This window comes from Filicampus tigris, chromosome 11 (genome assembly GCF_054856515.1).
Source record: "Filicampus tigris isolate MCC_2025a chromosome 11, RoL_Ftig_1.0, whole genome shotgun sequence".
Lineage (NCBI taxonomy): Eukaryota > Metazoa > Chordata > Actinopteri > Syngnathiformes > Syngnathidae > Filicampus > Filicampus tigris.
The window spans coordinates 18,262,186-18,286,435 of NC_141227.1; the positions used below are offsets into that span (position 1 = coordinate 18,262,186).

The window sequence follows — 24,250 nt, forward strand, 5'->3', positions numbered from 1 at the left end:
ATCCATAAAAACATTGAAACCTATCTAGTCACGTGATCCACAGCCACTTCTCGCCACGCCCTTACGTCTCCTCCATCCAATCGAAGAGGGATGCAGAATCGCTTCTCGCGGCCGATTGGACCACTTGCCTGTCAGTCACTTCCAGCTGTCAGATTCAGAAATCCCCACTGCTTCTCTCCCGAAGGCAATAAAGCTTCTCAACTAGCGAGACATTTCACGGAAGAAAAATGGTGATGTAGGTAAAAGAGGTAAGATTTATAACCTTAAAACGGAACTATTTGTGTGTGATGTGTCAATTGCTTAAAATAAGAGATAAATCACGCTGTGAACGTCTGCATGACTGGACGTGCCCTGATGTTTTTAGCATGCAGCAGCGAATGAGGCTAACAACAGGCTAGTCCGTTAATAGAGTTCCTTTAAAACGTTTTAGTTTCTTACGAATTAATTATTTAAAATTGAAAACACACGTTTTAGGCTCTCGTTAATCTCCTGCCTGTAAGTGAGACGACTCAACGTACGTACGTAACGTAGCTAAAAGCAAGCTCACCGTTATGTTTGCCTCGTTCTTGTCTCCAGGGTGTCCAACTCCCCTCCGCAGCAGCTCCGGCCGTCACCATGGAGACAGCCGGTAGATATGTGCTCATCCACGGGAAGAACATCTCCCATAGCTCCCTGACGAGCCCTGGTGGCGGTGCTGGTGATGGGCCTCATATGTCCATCGACAAGCTGTTCCCTGCCCTGCTCGAGTGCTTTGGTATTATCTTGTGTGGATACATAGCTGGCAGGTGGGTTGTTATGTCTTATTTATTTATTTTATGAACTGTAATTTATTTATAATCTATTTATTGGTGTGCGTGGCATAGTCAGGGTTGATGACTATATATAAAAAAAACCTCAAACACATTATCATTCATAGTTGGAATTATATAGTTGTTTTTTCACAATATAGAGCCCAGTTACTGGTTAACCTGAATTCTGCCCTGATTTGTGGCATGAAATGGCATCCTAAACTAGATTGTAATGATGACAAATTAGTGTCAATTGTAACACAGATAGCATCCCTAACAGGGTCTGAAATAAAAAGAAAAACTTAAACAATGAGACATGAATGTGTCATTTGAGGGTATGTTGACCTCACGCAGGGCTGAAGTGATCACCGAGAACCAGGCAAAGGGTCTGGGCAACTTTGTGTCTAAATTTGCCCTCCCGGCTCTGCTGTTCAAAAACATGGTGCTGCTGGAGTTCGACGACGTCATCTGGTCCTTCCTGTGGAGCGTCCTGGTCGCCAAGGTCAGCTTCTGCTCGGGATTACAGTGAATCAGATAAGGTACTGTAATGCCCTTGCATGTGGGCAAGGTGAGCCACAGTCACGATGCACTAGCATTTGCCGTTTCTTGAATGGGACAGTCACCCGCACAAGTACAATATGAAAAGACTCGCAAGGACTCCAGCCAACTTTCAGACTGAACGTACAACAATACTCTAAAGCATACAGTATTTTCTTTATCCTCTGCGAAAAAGGTCAAATATTATCGCAGCTTAGTTGCGATGGTCTGCTACGGTGTGACATTGTCAATTCTGTGTAGTAAATCGAAAACTGACAATTAATAAAACTGTGTATGTGCGTGTGTGTAGGTGGCTGTATTCACTCTGGTGTGTGTTCTCACGCTGATGGTTGCCAGTCCGGAAAACAGGTACGGCAAAGCCGGACTGTACGCCATCTTTGCCACGCAAAGCAACGACTTTGCATTGGGCTATCCCATAGGTGAGGTCCCGCACAAACACATGTGTGCTACTCGAGTACTTACTAACAGGTTGTATTTGTCCAGTGGATGCCCTGTATCGGAGCACATACCCAGAGTACCTGCAGTACATCTACTTGGTGGCCCCTGTGTCGCTCATGCTGCTCAATCCCATCGGCTTTGCTCTGTGCGAGGTGCAGAAGTGGAGAAGGAGGACCGATCACCATGTGGAACGAAGCACGGCCCGAGTGCTGCTGGTCGTCATACTACAGGTACTACATCACTGTCGGTCCTCCTCAAAAGAAACATCAAAATATATGACATCACGCAGCATCTCTATTAAATGGCATAGGCAAAAATATGCCACAATTTAGCATTGCCCATTTGTCATGTGTCTCTTCATGCATGTGACTTTTTTTGTGAGTGGGTCTCCTCTTAAAGAAACACTGTGTCATATGTTAGTTTTTGTTGATTACGGCGGCGCCATGTGGACAAAAGTGGTAGTGTTTTGATAAAAGTCAACCACATTTCCCACGCGCGCCAGCGCGTAGTGTCGTGAAATCCTGAGCTCTCGCTGGCCTGCAAGTTGGACTGAATTGCATTTTTATTTCCAGTGGCTGTGTGAAAGATGAATAGCAATGAGGTAATGAATCTAGTTTCGTTTAAACAATACTTTTTTTTTGTTTGTTTGTTTTGGGGCTCCTGCCAGGCAGCCAGTAATAGCGTGTAGACGTTCGAGTTCCTTATAGCGAAAGGAGGAAGTGAGAATGCCGTAAAGCAATTCAGGACATTTGTATTTTTTTTTGTGTGCCAGGGTTGCTTCCATCCTCCTCAAAGTTGCTTAGTGCGAGTAAAAATGATACAGACTCCCCCCCCCAGGGCATGACAAAAATCCCATTCAACTACTTGTAAGACAATGTTTCATCAAAAGAATTGTTAAAAATGTTTATTAAGGTCGATGTCCTGCCCAGTGCTGCTTTAATAGAGATGCCTACCAGAGGTTTCTGTTTAGGTCCAGGTATTATCCATTTGAGGATCAACACCCAAACATTGTTCTTCAGGTGTTAAAGAACCCGATCGTGTTCATGGTGGTCGTGGGCATCGTCTCGCACTTTGCTCTGGGCCAGAGGATCCCCGACGTGCTGTCCCAGTTCATCGACGGCCTGGCCAACTCTTTCGGAGGGGCCGCTTTGTTCTACCTGGGCCTCACCATGGTCGGTTCAAACTCATTTTTGTACGAAGCGTTTTGTAGGAGGACATGACCGAGAGGGCTTCATGTTTGTGTTGCAGGTTGGGCAATTGAGGAAATTGACGCGAGACACTGGCGTCGCGTTGATTCTTCTCATCACCGCCAAACTGTGAGTAGCAGTTAAAATTTTTTAATTTTAATTTTAATTTTTTAAAGATTTTTTTGAAAATCTACAGTGCTCGGCAAATGTATTACTAGAAAAACAAGGAGAGCATCCAGCATTGCGAGTCGCTTTTATATTTTCAATTTTTTAATTTCAGCGAGCTCGCCAAGTTGCACAATTTCCCACCTTTAACTCACCAATATTATGTTTGTCTCTATATATTTAATGTAAAATGTTAATTTATTTGTGAAAACTCAACTGGAATAATTCATCATCTAAATTACATATTCACTGCACCAATAGAAGATGAATTTAATTATTTATTGAATTAAAACATTCAAATACAGAAAATGCAAAAAAAAAACAAATTTCCATTAAAACCTACTGCACCAATATCATATAACATTAATAACATTTTAAATTATTTTATTTAAATAAGAATATGACACAACGATATATCTAGCTCTATTTAATTTAAAATTGTAATGTGTATTTTAAGTAGAATAAAATCAAAATTAGTTAAAACATAACACCACCAATACCATATTTATCTATACATATGTAATTTAATTTGATCAAGTAATCCTATTTGAAAAAATAAAATTAAAAATCAAAATTACACAGAATTGACACCACCAATATCATATTTATCTCTACACTGTATTTGATTAAATAATAATGAAAAAATATATATGTATGTATAATTTGAAAGTGAGTTCAAATGCAAAAGCAGATGTCTCCATTTTTTGTGAAATGAGTAAAATGAGCTTTTATATTTGTGTTTCCAGGTCAAAGCAAATTGTTTTTATTTAAGGTATTAAAAGTTAATATACAATAGAGGCTAATTTCAACATTTATTGAAACCTTCTCTCAAAGGGGTCTTTGATGCAATTAAATCTCAAAACTAGACAGCTCCAATCCCATTTTTTGGTCTTTTTTGGTGCTTGACGTTTTTTGCGTACGTCGTAGTCTTAAATTTGTCCCCTCAGCCTGGTGATGCCGCTGTTCTGCAAGGACATGATGGACATTCTGGACGTGGGCGTCAACAGCACCAGCGCCAATCACACCAGCTTGTCAAACTTTGCCTTCCTTTACGGCGTCTTCCCGACTGCGCCCAGTGTGGCCATCTACGCCGGACACTACGGCATGGAGCTGGAGGTGGTGAGTTTGGGAACTCGAGTCACATGACTTGACTCGGGTCGGTCTTTGTCCTCCGTCGCTATAAAACTTTCAAGGATTGCTTGAAACTTGAAGGTTAAGGCTTAACACTTACTTCAGTCTTGCATATACGGTATGTGATCAGGTAGCATCTTAAAAGACACTTTTTATTTATTTATAATATTTAATTATGATACGTTTTAGCATCTCGTTTGCATTTTCAATCATTCACTTTGCGGTGTCGCCGTTCAGGTGACGTCGGGCATGGTCATCAGCACGTTCCTCTCGGCGCCCATCATGTACGTCTCGGCCTGGCTGCTGACCATCCCGCTGATGGACCCCGCGCCACTGGTGGCCGAGCTTCAGAATGTCAGCTTCAACATCAGCATCGTATGCCTGCTGGCGCTGGTATGACAACAAACAAGATTAACTGATCTATTTTTTTTTTCCTCTAAAGCAGACATTAATTGTTTGGTTTATGTCTCGATAAGTATTTAACCGCCGTTAGAAATCACATTATTTGCAAAATGTACAAACTTTCAATAGAATCATGGACGTATCTGTTATTATTATTATTATTTGTGTGCATTTTGAAATTATAAGTTACATCACATAAGTCTAAAACCTGCCAGCCTGATTTGAGAATTTTTTAAATCATGTTTTCTTTAAATTTAATTTTGGTGTTTTTATATTTAGATTTATTTCTCTATTTCATTTTAACAAATGTTTTTTTTCCAAATAGAAATATTGAATTGAAATGATCCATTTATTTTTATTTTTTTCAATATATTTATTGATTTATTTTATTAAATATTTTTTTTTTAGGTTGGAATGTATATTGAAAAAAACCCTATCTTTTTAAGTTGAAAATATTTTTTTTGAAATTATGAAATTTTGTAATTAGTCATACGTACATTTTTATATTTCATACTTTTATTTCTAACTTTTTTTTTTATTGTCACCCTGCTTGCACTGACAATTCACTTATTTACATCATTTTTTATACAGTATTTTTACAAGTATTATTATACATTTTAACGACATTCATTTCTCATGGTAATTTTATTAATGATTTGAGGGAATTTCAATTTAAAAGAATACTTATGACCCGTCACAAAAACTGGAAAATCTTGTCTCCACAAGGTTAAAATTTGACCGAATCTTTATTAGTAATACCTTAAATTCCTGTGTGATATCAAGAAAAATGATGACTATTGTAATGACTCCCAACATTTTTTGTTTTCTACATACACTCACAGGTTTGGACCATCGCTGTGATGCTGCTCAGCGGGAAATTCAAGCGTCTTCCTCACCTCTTTGCCTTAAATCTCTTCTTGGCTCAGGTCAGTCCCAAATAAATAAATTATAAAACATCACTTTTTGAGTTTCGTCATGTAACCTGATCACTTTCATCCTCATTCCAGTTCCTGGTGTGTGTAAGCATGATCCTTTGGAACTTCCTGGCCGGACAAGAGGATAATCTGACGGGCAAAACGCTGGCCTTTGCGCTGCTCTACGGCTCTCTGTACAGCACGTACATTTGGACGGGCGAGTGTGCACATCTACACTTTGATGCGCTGCCGCTAATCTGCATACTAACCACTAACCGCGTCTCTCCTCTACTCGACTTTTAGGTTTAATCCCGTTGTGCTTGGCTCTGACCAGCAGAGATGATCTGCTCAGGCTCCGGCCGGCCATTTTCATGATTCTGGGTTGGGGGTGAGTTCCATAATAAAACTGGACCGGAAAAGGATTTTATTCTTTTAACTCATTTGACCCCGATGAATGTGACAGTGTACATGACATTATCATTATTGTTTATGTTTTCAGCGTTCCTTTCTTCATGGTAGGAGGTCTTTTGTTAGTTGGCCAGAGGACCGACTCCATCGACTCTGCCTTCTTCTACGGAAAAGCTCAGGTTAGACAAACACCTTTTAATGCTTTTCTTGATTAAATTGTAAAATAAAAACTGTAATTCTCAGTGTGGTATGCAGTACAATTTACATTTATTCAGGTGTGTGCTAGTTGAAGCAGGGCATTCTGATAAATATTGCGTTTGTGGAATACTTGTTAATCCACTCGTTTTTAGCCATCTCTGGGGGCGGCCATTTTGTCTTCTGTCACGGCTCAGATTCAGAGAACAGGTCAACTGTGATTGGTCGTTGTAAGCAGTTGTGATGTCATTTTCAGTCGACAGAAGACAAAATGGCCACTCCCAGAGATGGCTAAAAACAAGTGCATTTTGCTACTTAACTTATATTCTACAAACGCAAAATTAATCAGAATGCTGTGTTTCAACTAGTGGGCCTGCTGGGAACATATTCTTGAAAAAAATATGCTTGGGTTGACTTCCGCTTTAACTTACTTATTCTTCCATTTTAAAGGTGTAATTATTTGAGGTTTTTATTTTCCGGTATTTAGACGCATTAATATTGAATCTCTGCATTATGCTCTAAAATGAACCAATTCAGTTCATAAAAAAGTAACAGTCACTGTCAATTTTTATCTGCAGATTATCAGCACAGCGGCAGTGTTGTCAGTCAGCCTGGCGCTGGCTGCCGTTTCTCTGATGGGCCTGAGCCAGGGAGACCGCCAGCAGAGAGGCTACCACGTCCTGAGCCGGGTGGCGCTACCTGCCTCCAGTGAGGAGCAGCTGGGGACCCCTGCTGGCTTGGAAGACCCACAACAACAACAACAACAACAGCAGCAGCAGCAGCAGCAAGAGCAGTCAGCGGAACTTTCACCCTCTGTCTGCAGTATTAACTCTGGTATTGTGTTTTTTTTTTTTTTTTTGGGGGTAGGGGGGGGGTAATATTGAATGGTGTTTCTATTGATAATTATTTTGTGTTAGACCTCCATACGTCTCCTCCACTCCAGTCTATGCCGGATATGATCACCAGCACGCAGAGGAACCATAGCAACAACACAGGCAATATAAGAAATCTAAGTTGTAATATTGTATATGGCAATAATTCCCCCCATTTGTGATGATGCAATGTTCTCTTCTGCAGGCCACACGAGGACGCTGTGCGACGGGCAGCAGCAGAGTTCATCCTCTTCGGAACATCTATTGAACTTAACAGCACCTGAGCGTCGACAAGCCGTGGATGACAAGCAGACGGTCAGACATGTTCTGCTCTGTCTTCTGCTTAATGTCAGCTTGCTCGCGGTGAGAATTCACTCATATATTTAGTTTGTGATACGGAATATATTTTGAATTATATTTCTTTTTACTTAAATACATTCAAAGAAAATTTCATTTTATATATTAATTCTAATAGATGCCACGACATGGTGAACAAGTACTTAAAACGGAGACCATAAGGCATCAACACCATGCGTGTGCACAATCATGGTTCATGATTGAATCATGAACAACTCTATTCAGTAGTTCAGTTATTCAACGCAAACCAACTTCACTTGAGGCGCATCAATAGTATTAGTAAGTATACTAGCAAAATATTATGCTGACTCACCTTTTAGCATTCACACATTAGCCCTCACAGGCAAATTTTAAAGGCAAAGCAGAGACGCAGCAGCAAATGTGCACGAGGGGGATTTTAGGACAGCCAAACAAAACAGGACTCCTTAAAAAAACGCCATCAGTTAACTAAACTGCACAACACCAAATTTCCACAAGGTGGCGACAAACCACATTTTTGTATTGCTTTGGTCTGAGCACAAAAACAGTGAATGGATGAGATGTTCAGCAAATAATGGAGGATAGGTTCACTGTACTGTACTTTATTTACTTTTTTACAATTCACTTGTTTGTTTTGCTCTCTCGTTGTGAGAATTCACTTATTTCTTGTTACTTTTTCATGTATTTTTAAATGAATGACATTTAGATTTTTTGTCAGCTTGCTAGCATGGAGAATTACATTAAAACTTTTTATTTGACATTTTTTTTAATCACTTATTTTTTTAATTGATAAAAAAAATCAACTTGGTACTGTGGGATTGATCTTTTTCAGCTTTTTAACAGTGATAATTCACTTATAATTCATACTTATTTTTTTTATCCATTTGTTGTGTCGTATTCTTTTTGTAAATGAAGATTTTTTTTGTTCTTATGTTGCGACCAGTGAGCGTATATTTGTTTTTCCGTTCCACGTTGAGTGTAGAACCTGTCGAGCTGCCTGTGGTGGTTGCTGAACCAAGACCCCGGCCGCCTGTACTTGGAGCTTCAGTTCTTCTGCGCCGTGGCCAACTACGGCCAAGGCTTCCTGTCCTTCGGGATCTTCGGCCTGGACCGCCACCTCATTCTCCTGCCCTTCAAGAAGAGGTGAGCGTACCGCCGCTGCCGCGCGCCCATCAACACATCGCAGTTATGACCACCGCGATGCTGCGGTGCCGACAGGTTGTCGGCGTGGCGAGGACGAGACGTCGATCGGAGCGGACCAGCGGGAGGAGTTCGTGAGGAGGTCCGACTCACCTGCACGCAGTTTGTGCGCTACCACAAAGAGCACTGTGTGCAAGGGCTGCTGCAAGTGCGCAGGTATGGACCTGTATGTGTAATGTGTTTGTGTGTTGGTGTGCGCGCAGGTGCATGCACGTGTTCTAAAATGACCTTATCATTGTGCTTTGTTATTTTTTTCTGTGTACACTATCAACTTTGATGCTGTTCGTTTTTATTGCTGCTTTAATTTTAGGCCACACAAACACCTGTATTTAAAAAAAAAAAAAAAAAAATTATAAAAAGAAAACTGAAAAAAGCTGACATACATATAAACACATGAAAAACTCAAATTTGTGTGTACTCTGTACATTGCCTTAGTTATTCTCCTCTATTTCTGTTCGGAAAAATAAAGAAATAAATAACATTTAAAAAAAAAAATCTAAATGTACTATTACGTAATCATGATTCCAAAGCCGAACAAACGTAACATGAAAAAGTAATTCATCAACAAAAATTAAGAAGTGCAGAAAATGAAAAATACATTGACAAAGTTTAAAAACACAATCCATATAGCGGTAATCAATTCAATAAGTCAATTAATTGATTTGAACCAGATATAAAGTAAGATCATGTATTTAATAAATATTCAAATCAATCACTTAAAACTATATCATCCACTAATAAAGTTTTTTTTAAGTATTAATTCCAGTAATTAAGACATATACACAATAAAATTGTAAATCACTTGGAAAAAAAAAATCAAAATGAAAAATAAATTGTAAAAAATAGAATGGATCAGTTGAATACATCAAGTAAATTAGAGCACAGATTATATGTATGAAATTATATTTAATACATTATTAAATGTAATTAAAACAAATTCCCCCAAAATGTGAATTATCCTCAATCAATCAAATCTAATGTCCTTCCTACGTTCTATTCACTCTCTCTCTCTCTCTCTCTCTCTCTAGTGCCTCAGGAGAGAATGCGAGCGCCCCGACTGGTGAGTCCTTGCTCTAATACTGACTGGCAGAACCGGCACCGGCACCAGCATGTCCTCTACCTGACACGAAAAGGCAGTGACCGCCATGACGTCCCCCCCAAAAAAGTGCCTTACGGTGCAGTTCTTCCATCTCTCGTGATGGTCACTGACTTCACTCCTATGCTATTTCACTTGTCGATCATCCCCAAACCTTATGACGCGCTTTGTGTTTATTCACTTGGAATGCACTGTACTGACCCCAAATTAGGTACACCTTCACTGGATATAAAAAGATATACATTTATTTTTTTCCTTACTGAACATGTATAATTACTTTATGCAACAAAACGTATCGTCGCTGTCTTGCGAAAAATATGTATGTCCAACTTTGTCATTTAAAAAAAAAAAAATGTTCACGTTAATGCAGGGGCGGAGCCAGAATGTGACTAATGGGTGGGCCTGGAAAAATCAGGTTGAGCCTAAATATTTCCCTCACTGAGCACAATCCTCCCGACACATCGTATATTCAAATGACAAACTGAATAATATGAAGTTCAGATCTTCCTTAGACAACCACAATTACGCCATTCTTAATATTCAATACAGTAAAAAACACAATGAAACACAAATCCACAAATAATTTCATGATCATTTACAAAAACTTTGAACTTTTTTTTTTTCATGAATCTCACTGGGTGGGCAGTCTGTCATTCTGGGTGGGCCTGTGCACACCCAGGCCCACCCATGGCTCCGCCCCTGCGTTAATGTAATGTCTGTAGTGCAAAAACTCCGTTAATGTATAAATAATAAAAATGGACATAAGTGTTTTTCACAGGACAGCAATGACATTCTAAATGTTAAATAAGTGCTTAAAGACAAAACAAATTTGAAACAAATGATTTGCTTGCTTGATTAGTAGAAAGTTTTCCTTTGAAATGCACTGCATCATAGTGAGATCTGTTTCTAATATTTTGGTCGTCATATTTAGCAAAGTAACGATAATTTGTGAGATGAATACCTCTGCTGACACTTGAGCATTATCATTTTATTGTATCGTTTTGCTGCAGGTGTAATGGCACAAATGTGTTTTTAATCAGTCATAATTCAGATCGTCTTGCTGTGGCGTTCCCCTTATGTTCAAATATGCAATCTGCGTTTGATTTTAAAATATGCACCACATTCTCGGATTATAATCTCAAATCAAAATTGTTGAGTAGTCCACGACCACATTGTTCTCATTTCAAAGCCATTTCTGAGAGAGATTTAACCACTGTGTAATTAATTACACTAAAATGGTCAAACTTGGAAAAAAAAGAAAATAAGTGGTCTGTAAAATAATACAAATAAATCCTTTGGTTGCTCACTGATCTTACACCTTGCACGAACTTTGAACTCAAGTTTTAACTTTCGAGGCTGACTTTGGTGTTTCTGTTCTATTTAGAAATGTTTTCGTTTAATTTTCAAGCACTGTGTACATTGAACTACTGTACTGTTTAAGTTGCTGCTTACTTGGTTTTTTTTTTCTTTTACTGTGAAGTCAATGACAATTTGGAAGGTGACTTGAGTCCATTTCAAATGTATTTACAGTATTTATTTTTTAACTTTTAATCCAAATCAGTGTTTAAAAAAAATGGCACAAATCCCACTTATGGATCCCCACCAATATTTATCAATCTAAAAATATGAATATCATCGTATGTCTTCACATTACGTGTACTAAAGGCACATGTGATGTGATCTCTGCCAATGTGAAACGTGTGCGTGTGTGCATGATGTGTGTAAAAAAGTATACAAGAGAATAAAGCGTTTTTTTTTAATTAGTGCGTTTTATTGTGCATTTTCCTTGACATGGATTAAAAAAAAAAATAGTAAGGCTTACAGTAGCATTATTTAAACACGTTTACAAAATTTGGTCAAAGAAGAAGAGACGGACAATCTCTCATCCTCAGAGACACACACAAACAATGTGTAACAGAAGTACACCGTTATTGTCAATAAATAAGTATTAAGACATCTAAGTGCTTCACAAAAGGACAAAGAAACAATGTCAAATAATGCAAAATGACATCCACACAAGGAAACATTTAGAAGGTAAAAATGCTTGTTCAGCATGTAAACAGCTTGAGTTTAAAAACATATTTGATTGAACCTGACATTCCACTTTAAACTTGATAGTTCAGAACTAAAGAGTGAGTGCTACCACTGTGCCGGATGTCAACTTAAACATTGACATGGCACGGAACGGATACCTAAAAATAATTTCATTAGGTACACGGGCACATTCAAACGCAAATCTAAGAGTTGTGTCATTAAAATAAATAAAGCGCTGACATTTCATGCAGTTCCGCCCCTTGCTGTCATCTGAAATTGACGTTAAAAGCGCCCTCGGGCTCGCATTGCGATCGTCACGGCTTATCTGTTTTCTTAGTTTGGTCACCTGACGTTCGCAATGCGCGTTTACGTCAATTTCAGTCAACAACGGGGGGGGCGATGCTGCATTGAAAGTCAGCGTCCCTGGATTGCTAAAAACTGGTGAATTAATCGGTTTGAATTCTTTTTCCACAAACGTAATATTAATAAGAAAAGCGTGTTAGGCGAGTGAGAGCATAGGACATATTACCGCAAAAACAATTTTGGACAGGACCTCCGTTTTAACAATGTTTTTTTTTTTTCACAGTGACGTCAAGGCTTGTGGCATAAGTTCCACCAGTGGAGACCTCAGGTATTCAAAGTCCTCATCGTACCTCCGTCATTGCCTCTTGCGATTGCCATGCCGCGTTCCGTCCATGTCCTCAACTTTGAGGTGATCTTGGCCGTAGCGTTTTATAAGCGCGCCGGGCACCAGCGCCGCCAGTGCGATGGCCAGCAGCTGGGCCAGCGTGGCCCACGAGAAGATGTCGTCCAGAGAGTGGATCTCCGAGAGGATGGCGCCCGTGCGCACGCAGATGAAGTTGTAGGGAATCAAACCTGGGAACGCAAACACCGGGGGTCCGCTTTTTAGCAGGCCGTACGTCGGCGGTTTGCGTGCTGTCGAAAAAGGGGGGGGGGGGGGGGGCGCTCACCGATGAAGACGGAGAAGAAGAAGATGGACATTGGGATGTTGAGGACAGGACAGGTGATGTTAAGGAACCAGTTAGGAGTCATGGGGAAGAAGCGCAGGAAGAGGAGGAAAAAAAACAAGCTGCTACGGTTTTCCTCTACCTGACACAGAGCAGGAAGAGACGGACGGGAGAGGACGCAATATCGACGTAAAGACAAGCGTGATGTTGATTGTACTGAGCTATTTCAGTGACAGTTCGTCCTTGGAAGGACCTCTGGAAAAATGGTCAAAATTGCCCTAAAATGAAAACAAAAAGACATACTTCCTGTGTCATTTCAGACATGCTATCTTTCCAAAATATGGTTAGAGAAGTTTGTCTTGAAGTAGTGAAAAAATAGCCTAAAATGGCTGACTTGCTACGTCTTTTCAGGCAAGGCTTCTGAATACTTGTTAATGTGTTTAATCCTGATAGACATGCCTACCAAATTTAATGTTGCTGAGTGAGACCAGCTTCAGCGGCTAAATTTGAAAAACTATCCCTGTAGAAAAAAAACGATCTTTCCATGACCCCTTAAATGATCAGAATGACCCTAAAATGGCATCCGAAATGGCAGACTCATGTCTATTCAGGCATGGCATCTTGAAACTTTTTATTGGGTTACTAATGATAAACATGCCTACCAAATTTGTGTTCAGGGGCTGAATTTCCAAAATCTTATATTGATAGAAATTTGTCTTGAAATGAGTCGAAAATAGCTGCTTTAAATCTAAAAGGCAGACATTGTTATGTCTTTTCAAACATGGCCCCTTGAGACTTTTTTTGGTAGCTCTACTCATGATAGACATGCCTTCCAAATTTCATGTTGCTAAGTGAAACTGGTTTGGGGGCTTAATTTTGAAAATATTCTTAGAAGGACCGCTGGAAATAGTCAAAATAAGCCTTAGGAAGCCACTACAAACCAAAATAACAGACCTTCAGTTTATTTGCAGGAATGGCTTGTTCAGACTTTTTGTGGGTCTATTCATGATAGACACAAACTTCCAAGTTTAATTTTCAAAATACCATTACGAGAAGTTTGCCGTGAAGGAGCAACATGAACCTAAATTGGCCATTTCAGACCAAACTGGCACAGTGTCTTTTTAGCCATGGCTTCTTGAGGCTATGTAGCAGGTCAACTCATGATCGACATACCTGCCAAATTTGAAGTTGCCAATTGAAACTGGTTTTGGGGGCGGATTTAAAAAAAAAAAATATTTCAGTAGGAGAAATTTGTTTTTGAAGAACCACTGGAAACAACCAAAATGAGCCTAAAGTAGCTGCTACAACTCAAAATGGCAGACTTATTTTTGGAGACTTGAGCGGAATTCTAATCATGATAGACCTACAAAATGTCATGTTGCTAAGAGAAACCAGCCTCGGGGGGGGGGCTGAATATTGATTTGTACAATTAATCTGCCTATCAACAAACAAAAATCACCATACCTTCCTCTGGAGCAGCGCCACCTTGTCCGGGAAAATGCGAACCACATGCTGCTTCCCGAAGGCGGATGACAGCAGATAGCAGAAAGTTGAGCCCGTGGTGGTGAGCAGGCACGCCAGCGCCAGGCCCTCCCATGGTCCGAATATGGCGCCGGCCAGCATGTTCTGACCCGGGAAACAATAAACGGAACGCTGTTTGAAACTACCTCGGAAGGCTCCACTTCAAACCTCCGCCAAATCGTGTCTGTCCCTTTCATCTAGGCAAAATGCTGGCTTTAATGGTCGGAGTGAAAGCGGGCTAACGTCTCACCAGGAAGGAGGATCCGGGAATGGCGAAGGATTGCTTGTAGAGGTACGCGCTGCAGAAAAGCAGCAGAACGTAGCCGTGGTGCTCCTGCTTGTAGAACTTGAGCATCTCGGCGAGCTCCCGAAGCTCGTCCAGATCCGACGGGAACTTCAGCCTAGAGGATGGGAAAACCACAAACTTCCGAGCTCGGGTCAGCGAACCCCAAAGGATTGAAAAGAGAATTTAATATACAGTAAATCCCCATGGCGCCTACGGATCATATTTGTGGAGTTTTTTCAATGTATATTTTTTATATTTACTTTTTTTTTTTTTTTTTAAATAGGCAACCCCTATTTTTCGTGGCAAACACTTGGGTCTATCCACCGTTTTGTTTTCCTCAATGCAATTGAATGGCCTTCAATTCATGGATTTTCACTATCATCTGCAAATAGTGAGGGTCCACTGTTAAAAAACAACAAAAAAAAACAGCTCATGTTTTTTTCTTTTAATTCCCCCTACTGTATTATTATTTATTTGGGCAAACCCCCAAAATCTTCAAACCTCTGATAGACATTAAAAAAAAAAAAAATTGGGATTAAAAACGAATGGAAAAAACGGGGAAATCCTAAATATGAAAAGATATTGGAAAAAAAGTGAATCCGCAGGTGCCGAGCTGCGAATATGCACAGGTTGACTGTAGTTTTAAGTTGTAATATCACCAATCACCAACCTTACTTTTTCTACCCATACTTTTATCCATTGCAGCTGCGACCAAAATACTATGACTGGCAGTCTAAAGATAGTCCATATTAATATGGCCTTCAAGTGAAATGTCAAAGTTGGATTTTTTTTTTTAATGTACTTAAATTGCACTTGTCTGTCTCATCCAAGTGGCTTTAGTTAGATGATTTATTATTTGGCCACCACTGAGCAACACAAGCTATGTGTCTGTGTGTGTGTGTGTGTGTGTTGCATTCTGGGAAACTGATCTATTTTTGTCTCTTTACAGCAAAGGAAGCGACTAAAAATGATCAAGGGTGTTCGAGTAGTTGACACGCATTTGTGAAGTGGCGACTACAGAGAGTCCGCTTGCTAACGAGGAGACAAGAAGTGCGTTTACGTGAGAGCCATTACGCATTGGGTGAAAATAAAAGTGCCCACCATGACACATTTCCCTCCCGAAATACTGCACACGTTCAAGTGTCGCGTGCGCGCACGTCGACCAATGGCGCGGCCACATGTTGGGCCTGGCGACCAATAGATAGCGGCGCTGATGAGAGGCCCAGCAGGTGCTGGACAAGGCCCACGGCTTTAAGTTACATACAAGGGAGATTCTAGTGTGCGTGTGTTTTACTGACCTCTGCTCATGCCTATTTGTGTCGCCACACAGTTTGGATTTAAAACAAGATTAATTAGCAAGTCTGCCTGACAATTTTGAGCTCCAGGGTTCGACTCCCGGCATGGCCCAGGGATAGGCGATAATGGTTGTTTGTGTGCGCTGCGATCGACTGGCAACCAGTTCTGGATGTATCCTACCTCCCCTCCATGTTGCTCCTCTCTAGCACAATGAGTACATGTTTGAGTAACGTCAACCGAATTGTGTGATGCGAACCCCATACCATCACGATTGGGTTTGGATTGCATTGGTTAGCACATTTGCCTCAAAGTCTGAAAAGGTTCCGGGTTTGAATCTCAGCTTTGGAATTTGTGTGTAGAATTGGCATATTAGCAAATAGACATGCGCCCTGCGATTGAATGGCAACCAGTCCAGGATGCATCCCGCCTCCTCTCCTTGGTGTTCCTCTCACAAGCACAATGAAGGCAAGTTTGAGTACCGTCAACTGCACTGTGTGAGGCAAAAAAACCCAAACCCCTCAGAAATTGTAGTGATGAAAAAGGTTAAAATATTCCACCACTTCAGTATAATGAAAGAAAATGTAGCAATTAAGGTACTGTAATTCCCTTGCATGGGGGCGAAGGGGACACTTTAAGCAGTTTAGGGTAAACAGTCAAATACAGAAATTCAAAATGACAACACTTGCAAGCTCTTAACATCACTCACTATTCCTCAACGTGCAGAAACGTAATAAGCCAAAGCATCTAAATACTTTAACATTCAGCTTTATCATGTTCTATTATGCTTTTATAAAATACAATGCAATTTTCTTTATTAAAAACATGGAACAACAAACTTTATTAAACGGATTATTTTTTTAATGTGTGGTGGTATTATATTAATATCCATACGTGAACATTTAGTTCCAAGTTCGGTCACTGAACCACTGGTATTTTATTACTGTTAAAAATAAAAAATAAAAATAAAAGAGTGATATTCATTGCACTTGGCTTACTTGTAGTAGTGGGGCTCCGGCTCGGGCTCCCCAGGCAAGGCCGGCGGCAGGTGCTCATCAGCCGGCGGAAGGTGAGTGGAGAGCACGTAGAGGTAGACGCTGGCCGCCGCCACGGTGGCCGCTAGCCCGGCGAGGGAGCGCATGTCGTCGACTCACAAGTTTTTAGCCGCTCCACTCGGTGACTTGTGGATTTAAGAAGGGACAGGACGAGGCAGGCGGCGACGTGGTGAGGTCCAGTTGGACGACACACCGACCCCGGGGAGGCTCGGTGTCTATTACCCACCGACACGCGACTCATGACGGCGATGGATCAGGTGACACCCGGCGAGCGAGAACTTTCTCCGGTAGGACTCGTTGACGGTTGATTTTTTTTTATTATTCATTTTTAACAAGCGCTGTCGCCTTCCTTTTCTTCTCCCTGCATTTAAACGTGTCAACATCCATGTCGTGAGCTTGTTTGAACGCCCTTTACGCCCTAATTATCTGTTCGAGCGGCCGTTGATTGACGGCCGCGTTGTAGTGAGGAGGTCCGGCTACAAGATGGCGGTATGGTAACAACTGACAAATCCAGTCAGACACGGATTTACACATCTGTAATTCTGTATACTCCACCAAAGTTACAATACCGTTTTAAATTAGTTTCAGAGGTGTCAAAAGTATTCACGTTCTTTTACTCAAGTAGAAGTATAGATTGGATTAGGATATAAAAAGATTTCTAGAAGTTGAAGTAACTCGAGCATTACACTTATAAAAGTATAAAAGTAATGGTTTCAAAACCTCTTCTGACCACAACAAAGAGATCAGAACATTTTACTCCAGATTGTTCACAAATTCGGTTTATTCATTTAAAAAAAGATAGTATGCATTTATTTTTGTTGAAATAAGGAATTGATTGGAAATTCCACTCTTCTGTTTCAGCCCCCTTACACACCAAAAAAAACATGTAACTTTTTTTTTTCGTTTTGAAATAGGAGAACATTCCTTCGGCCTCATCAGGGAAAAAAGTATCCACAGTGGAATTCCTACACCCTCATTCCTACATTAAATTTGTCTTTGAGTATTTAACTCATTCTATCCCAATGACATATTTATGTCATTTCACAATGGGTCTGAACAAGTCTGGTATTAATATAACAAATAGGAAATACTATGGTCGAGTAGAAACAGCAGTGGTGGGTCAGTGCCAGTCGCTCCTTTCCAGGAAGAGCTGCCTATTCTAAAACCTACGTGTTGTTATGTGAATCCATTACTCAGGGCCATCAGTTTGACTAGAACGGCTAATTTGTGTGTTTGTGTGTGTGTGTGTCCTAGTGTGTAGTGAAAGCTGTAGCATAGGAACAGTTTTCACTGCACACTTGGGATAGTGTAGCTCCTGCTGGTGTGCACGCCTTGGCCACCTGGGGGCAGCATAATTATATACAGCACTGTACTATCTCTCTCTCTCTTTCTCTCTCTCTCTCTCTCTCTCTTTCTCTTTCTCTCTTTCTCTCTCTCTATATATACATACATATATACACACATATATACACACATACACACCGCTTCTCGTGCTGGAGCCTATCCCAGATGTCTTTGGGCAGTAGGCGGGGGACACCCTGAATTGGTTGCCAGCCAATCGCAGGGCACACAAAGACAAACATCCGCACTCACAATCACACCTAGGGGCAATTTAGCATGTCCAATCAACCTACCATGCATGTTTTTGGAATGTGTGACGAAACCGGAGTACCCGGAGAAAACCCACGCAGGCACGGGGAGAACATGCAAACTCCACACGGGGCGGCCGGAGCCGGGATCGAACCCACGACCTCTGAACTGTGAGGCGGACATGCTAACCAGGCGGCCACCGTGCCTAACTGTCCCTTTTGTCTATTTTAAAATTCTAATGTGGTCCTTGAGCTCAAATGTTTGCCAACCCCTGTTCTAGATCCTTGGGGTATTTTAATGAAAGCATGTCACAGTCATGTTAGGAAACACATCTGGGCACTTTTCTGTTGAATACCAATGACGACTTTATTGTGACAATTTAAAGCACAGCCAAAACTACCAATTTAAGACCATCACCGCCAAATCTTAGTAGGCCAGTGTTTCGTTAAAATTCATTCAATTGTTTAGAGACGCTTCTTGGGACAACAGCGTTAGACACATCAGCGCTTCTCATATATCCCAATCATCCTAATTTTACTAAAACAATTCCGACCTATTTCCACTGACCGGCTGCATCTTCCCCTTGGATAAAATCTGCGCCAAAAAAGTCGTCATCCTCGACACCGAAGATTTCTTCTTCTGCACCTCTTTCTTTTCTTTCTCCACTTCCTTCTGCAAAGAAATTGTAGAGCGTTTTGTGGATGTAGTTAAACTAGACAGTGACGGCTGAAGTCTGAAGGCCCTGATAGACCAAACCGACGTCGGAGGTCGGGAAGCGTCGTGGCGTCTGAATGCGCCGTCTGTTTGGTGTAGTGTAGTGGAGCTTGTACTTTTTTACTTTTACTTGCGTAAGTGTTTGAATGAGAACTTTTACTTTTACCAAAGTCATTATTTATACAAGTAATGGTAGTTTTACTCAAGTACAGGATATCAGAACTTTTCCCATTTCTGGGGCGGAGCAGAGCAGTGAAACATAAAAACATGAATCAAACATGAAGCTCTAGTTCACAAGGATTAAGAGTCGACGGGTCTTTGTTTTTATATAACCGATTTTTACTTTATGCACAGCACTTTCATTTGTGTGCAGCTATGGTTATTTTTAAAGTGCTCTATAAATAATGTTTGGTTGAGTTAAGAACTGATGGCATTCTTGTGTTGAGTTGTCCGCCTGGGGCATCTGCAAGCTTTTTCACATGCCTTTGACATTAGTGGGGTATGAACACAATTAAGGCTCAGGCTCGAGTGTAATTATCCTATGGGGAGAGCACGGCTGCAAAGTTAGATGACGTGCCATAAAAGGACATTTTTTGATTTCTTTTCTTTTTTTTAATTCAAACCCCAAATTCAGTGTGGTGGTCATGTCTAACATGAGTAGAGATTAGTGCTGTCAAACGATTAAAAATTTTAAAATAATGAATCACAATATTTTTCATAATGAATCGCGATGAATCGTATTTCTCAACTTTACAAAGCTTGGAACCGAAATTTACTTCAGTAAAATCTTGGAATTAATATGGAAAAAATTTCAAGTATATTTTGATTCAAAGACTGCTCTAATAGCTTTCTTTGATCCTTGAATACGATTCGTTTCCAGCTTTTGATTTGACGTGAAACTGGAGGTTTTCTGCTGTTTTCTGGTGTCTATTGTATACTGTATAGTATTTTGTTTTTTAATTTATTGCTTTCCACTCGTTATATTATTGCTCTTTTATTGTTGTAATATAAAGTGCTTTGTTACAGCTGCAGCTGTTTTGAAATGCGCTATAAAAATAAAGTTGTATTGTATAAAACAACAGTTGAACGACACACCAAAGACGTACAACTAATATGGTATTTGAATTTGGCTTTTCAAAGTGTGCACATTTTTTACGATTTCTCCAGTGAGCCATCGAGCAACTTTTTAAAGTAAAACTGCATAAAAGTCCGTCTTTGCGACAGTGACCTCTAAGTTTGGCTGCACAGTGAGCAGAGGTCGTCACCTGCTACAAGAAAAACGGAGTTAACTAAGTACATTTTTTTTAGTGCGTTATTAATCTCCAGAGTTAATGCTTTAAATTTCGACAAAGACAAACCTATTTCTGACATTTTGCTGCCGCCCCCCTTACACTTTTTTCTCCATTATTTGCATGAACGAAATAAGGTGTGTACCCTCACCCACGGAACCAGTGGGCATGGCCACCAGCGCCAGCAGCAGGAAGATGACGTGGGCTCTCATCATTTGCTCTCAAAACAGGAAAACGCAAGCTCGATGTTTATACTACAGTACCGATCTTGAACCAGACCTCTTTTATACCATGCTCAGTGTGTCGGAAACATCTGAATTTAAAAACAAGTTCTATATGTTTTGAATGACGTGAAGCGTCAACAAAACACTTCTCTTTTGTCTTCTAATCATGACAGAAATTATAGCATGTCACTTAAATGTCAGGCGAACGTTGCCTGTCAAGCGGATTTTGCGTTCTCTTGGTTGGGTGGGCCAAAATTCCATGAGAAGGGTGAGGCATCGTTTAAGAAGGAAGAATTCAGAAATACATTATGCAAGTGTTGTTGTGCAGCCTAGGTGGGGGTTTGTAAAGCAGTGTTGTTTTGGTTAAATACACAATGTGTTGCGTTTCATTCCCATGCTAGCTACCTAACTTAGTTAGCTTGCGACTAGGGATGCCGCAATATCTGCAATATCGTGATATCGCGATATTAAAATAATCACGATGTCATCGTCATCATAAACGATATTAATAGCAGCAAATTTGCTTAAGCCCAAGTTGTTTTCCATTTGTCCCGTTCCACTACCCCCTGGTGGTATAGTTTATTAGTGCAGTTTAAGACTCAGAACGTGTGCGTGCATTAGCAAGTAATTGCCTCAATATTAGGTGTTTGGTTATTGTAGGTCATTTATATACATTGAGGTTAATGTTCACTGTATTATTTGAACTATATGTATGATTAGGACCAGAGCTAATTAGCGTTTTGTAGAGACATTTACGTGCAACTGCTCATGCTTATTTTATTTGTATTTCGTGTTCTACAGAAACCATATGCACAACCAAATTAAACCGATGATTGCTCTCAAAAATGTGTATCATGTCTTCTTAAGTCAAAGTTTTTGGCCACTTTCATATGTGGACCTAGATCGGATATGTATCTTTTTTTTTTTGCAATTGGACCACAGTCTGAACTGCCAGGTTGCGCATATCCGACATTGACGTACGTCATTCGGAGCCTAAAATGTGCTCCGCGCGGGCGGAAGTAGAATGCTGACAGCCGGGAGATCTACAAAGTTTTTTTCAGTAACACTATTGACTTTATATCTGACCACGGTTCAGATCGGCTCTTATGCGCGGTTATGACGTGACGTCTCCTACCGAATTGCTGCTACAGGAAGTAAATAAAACCGAATTAACTGAGTTAATTTTTTTTAGTGTGTGTGTGTGTATCTTTTTAGATGTCAAAAAGTGTTTGCGGCTCCCAGTGTTTTCTTTTCTGTGGAAACCAGGTCGAAATGGCTCTTTGAGTGTTATAGGTTGCTGACCCCTGATCTATATCATACTCGGACTCTTTCTGAGAATCCTCACCCTAGATGCCATCCCCGGACTCCTCGGACTCCTCGGACTCCTCGGACTCCTCGGACTCCTCGGACTCCTCGGACTCCTCGGACTCCTCGGACTCTTCGGACTCTTCGGACTCCTCGGACTCCTCGGACTCCTCGGACTCCTCGGACTCCTCGGACTCTTCGGACTCTTCGGACTCTTCGGACTCTGCAAAGAAATTGTAGAACTTTTTGAGTATTTGGTTAAATTATCCAGTGGTGGCTTTGCTTAAGCGCCATTCATTTGCAGTCTGGACACAATAGAGTACTTTGGAGAGAGTAAAAATCATTTGATGGCTTCTAATAGAAAGACATTATTTCTGAAAATTCAGCCCTCAAAGCCCAAATTCCTTCGGCAACAATATTTTGGTCGGCATGTCTGTCATGAGTAAATCCACAAAAAAGTCAGGGAAGCCATGCAAGTACTTTCTGCTTTGTATAAAGGTCCGGTATTTTACTTTTTAAAAATTTTTAGAATTGTTGGTCTCGGCAAATTTGTCCTTGAGATTTGAAGGTACAGTATTCTATTCTATTCTATTCTATTCTATTCTATTCTGTCCGATTACTAGAGGGGTTTGACAGAGATGTTAAGTTGCCAACACTGAGTAGCCCTTGCTCTGTTGCAACACCTTAGCTCAGAGACGGAACGTTTATGCTTTGTGTATTCTGACTGAAGAATGTCAGAGACCTTTTAGTAAGACATCTGGGAACTGTTTTAATTTGTGAAAAGATTGCGAAACATATCTACATTAATCAGGAAGGCAGCCCAAAAGTTTTCTTTACGATAATGTGTTCTATGCACCTCCACTAATCAAAACGCGTCATTCTGATTAATATTGCATTTGTGAAGAGTTAAGCAGCAAAATCGACCCGTTTTTAGCCATCTCAGCCATTGTATAACTTGCTGCCGGGCAACTGTCGTGTCATTTTCAGCCGACAGCAGGTGACAAAATGAGATGGCTAAAAGGGGTGTATTTTGCTGCTTAACTCATATTCCACAAACGCAATATTCATCAGAGTGCTGTGTTTCAACTTGTGGGTCTGCTGGGAACTTTGCTTTCCTGTAAAATACACTTATGTCCATTTAAAAAATATATATTTTTGCCTTAATGGGGTTTCCCGTTATAGGCATCTCATTAACGTGAACATTAAAAAAAAAGAAGAAAAAAAAAGACAAAATTGGACATATGTGTTTTTCACAGGACAGTGATGATATACTAGATGAGTAAGAAAAATATTGAAAAGCTTGCCTGAAAATACATCAGAAGTCCACCACCGTCATTTTTTTGGGCCGTCTCCCGGGGTACTTCAAAGACAGTCTTATCCCATTTTTGCCAAATTCGGGTGAAACAAAACGGTGAACCGCAGATCGTCTGCAGCGCTTTACAGATCGGTAAGCTTGGTGACTCACCTTGAACCTCCGTTTTAATTACATAGTCTTTGGGCCCGTTTCCAGTTGGAAGAACAGTAAAACATGCAGGTCTCATTACCGTGTATACATCATGACAATTTCTGAATTTCTACAGTAAATCTTGATTAGCCCCTACTTCTTTCCATTGTTTCCTTTATATGAAATAGAGAGCATACCATCAGCCATGGAATGGGCCGACATGGCCGCCAGCACCAGCAGGAAAATGATGTGGAATCTCATGATTTCTGCTTCTCAACACAGGGCAACGTGAGCTTGTTGTATGTCACGGTTTTGAAGCAGAGGTGTTATATACCCTTCTGGGTGTGTTTGAAACATCTGAACCATCCACCCCACCAGGTTCAAGACAAACGTGTCCTTGTTTACTTCCCTGTTGAACACCATCTTGAGTTGAGTTTGAATGGTGATGACGTTTTTTTGTGTTCTGGGGAATTCTGTGTGTTTTGTAATCATATCTAAAATTACAAGATGCTACAACGTCACGCAAAAGTAATTTGCAAAGCAGGTTTAGTCCTTATTTCGTTCATCTACTATCCCATCAAAAAATGAAAAAAGTGACGTGAATTTGCCTTGTTCTTCAATACGACTTCTGTTAGACAACAAATGAATACACGAAGATGCAATTACGAACCGGTCCTCCTACTTACGAAGCTGACTCGTCTCATGACACGCTTTAACCGCCGACACCTGACAGCTTCTTGGATCCCCTCCCAACTACATTTTTTAAGCAAGGTTTAACTGATCAGCACTGATTGCTTTTGACATCAGAAACTGCTCTCTCGAGTCAGGTGCATTTCC

At 40.5% G+C, this 24,250-nt stretch overlaps 2 protein-coding genes and 1 long non-coding RNA gene across 5 annotated transcripts; 1 reads left to right on the forward strand and 2 right to left on the reverse strand.

Annotated features, from left to right (window-relative positions):
• The first annotated feature begins 42 nt into the window (after positions 1 to 42).
• Positions 43 to 11,453, forward strand: LOC147140012 (lysosomal cholesterol signaling protein-like). 2 transcript variants are annotated; one of them, XR_015088677.1, is made up of 19 exons: positions 43 to 248; positions 577 to 785; positions 1,143 to 1,290; positions 1,636 to 1,765; positions 1,830 to 2,014; positions 2,804 to 2,956; positions 3,033 to 3,100; positions 4,084 to 4,255; positions 4,505 to 4,660; positions 5,512 to 5,595; positions 5,677 to 5,800; positions 5,887 to 5,971; positions 6,083 to 6,170; positions 6,765 to 7,020; positions 7,104 to 7,181; positions 7,264 to 7,373; positions 8,310 to 8,537; positions 8,613 to 8,750; positions 9,623 to 11,453. XR_015088677.1 is itself a non-coding variant. In XM_086045296.1 (19 exons), exons 2-19 carry the CDS (start codon positions 616 to 618, stop codon positions 9,669 to 9,671), a joined length of 2,403 nt encoding a protein of 800 aa, XP_085901422.1. In that variant the 5' UTR covers positions 50 to 248; positions 577 to 615; the 3' UTR covers positions 9,672 to 11,453. The 2 variants fall into 2 exon arrangements, 1 of the variants encoding a protein (XP_085901422.1); XM_086045296.1 differs by having other exon boundaries at positions 50 to 248; positions 7,264 to 7,421; positions 8,377 to 8,537.
• An 8-nt stretch (positions 11,454 to 11,461) lies between these two features.
• Positions 11,462 to 17,321, reverse strand: tmem41ab (transmembrane protein 41ab). Its single transcript, XM_086045297.1, has 5 exons — positions 16,791 to 17,321; positions 14,464 to 14,614; positions 14,157 to 14,318; positions 12,696 to 12,834; positions 11,462 to 12,600 (listed from the first exon to the last, which is right to left on the reverse strand). Exons 1-5 carry the CDS (start codon positions 16,931 to 16,933, stop codon positions 12,383 to 12,385), a joined length of 813 nt encoding a protein of 270 aa, XP_085901423.1. The 5' UTR covers positions 16,934 to 17,321; the 3' UTR covers positions 11,462 to 12,382.
• Positions 17,322 to 18,777: 1,456 nt separating this feature from the next.
• On the reverse strand, positions 18,778 to 23,722 carry LOC147140014 (uncharacterized). 2 transcript variants are annotated; one of them, XR_015088678.1, is made up of 3 exons: positions 23,611 to 23,722; positions 22,010 to 22,192; positions 18,778 to 19,109 (listed from the first exon to the last, which is right to left on the reverse strand). It is a non-coding gene; the product is annotated as an uncharacterized LOC147140014 (long non-coding RNA). The 2 variants fall into 2 exon arrangements; XR_015088679.1 differs by having other exon boundaries at positions 22,010 to 22,183; positions 23,611 to 23,698.
• Positions 23,723 to 24,250: the final 528 nt, after the last annotated feature.

Bases quoted from the DNA above. Each gene is read 5' to 3' on its own strand.
- tmem41ab (XM_086045297.1), bottom strand. From the start codon at position 16,933: ATGCGCTCCCTCGCCGGGCTAGCGGCCACCGTGGCGGCGGCCAGCGTC. The intron at 14,319-14,463 runs GTGAGACGTTAG...TTCCCGGGTCAG, and splicing joins TTCCCGGATCCTCCTTCCTG to AACATGCTGGCCGGCGCCAT. The intron at 12,835-14,156 runs GTATGGTGATTT...GCTCTGTGTCAG, and splicing joins TGGCGCTGCTCCAGAGGAAG to GTAGAGGAAAACCGTAGCAG.
- LOC147140012 (XM_086045296.1), top strand. From the start codon at position 616: ATGGAGACAGCCGGTAGATATGTGCTCATCCACGGGAAGAACATCTCC. The intron at 786-1,142 runs GTGGGTTGTTAT...GACCTCACGCAG, and splicing joins TGTGGATACATAGCTGGCAG to GGCTGAAGTGATCACCGAGA. The intron at 5,972-6,082 runs GTGAGTTCCATA...TTATGTTTTCAG, and splicing joins TTCATGATTCTGGGTTGGGG to CGTTCCTTTCTTCATGGTAG.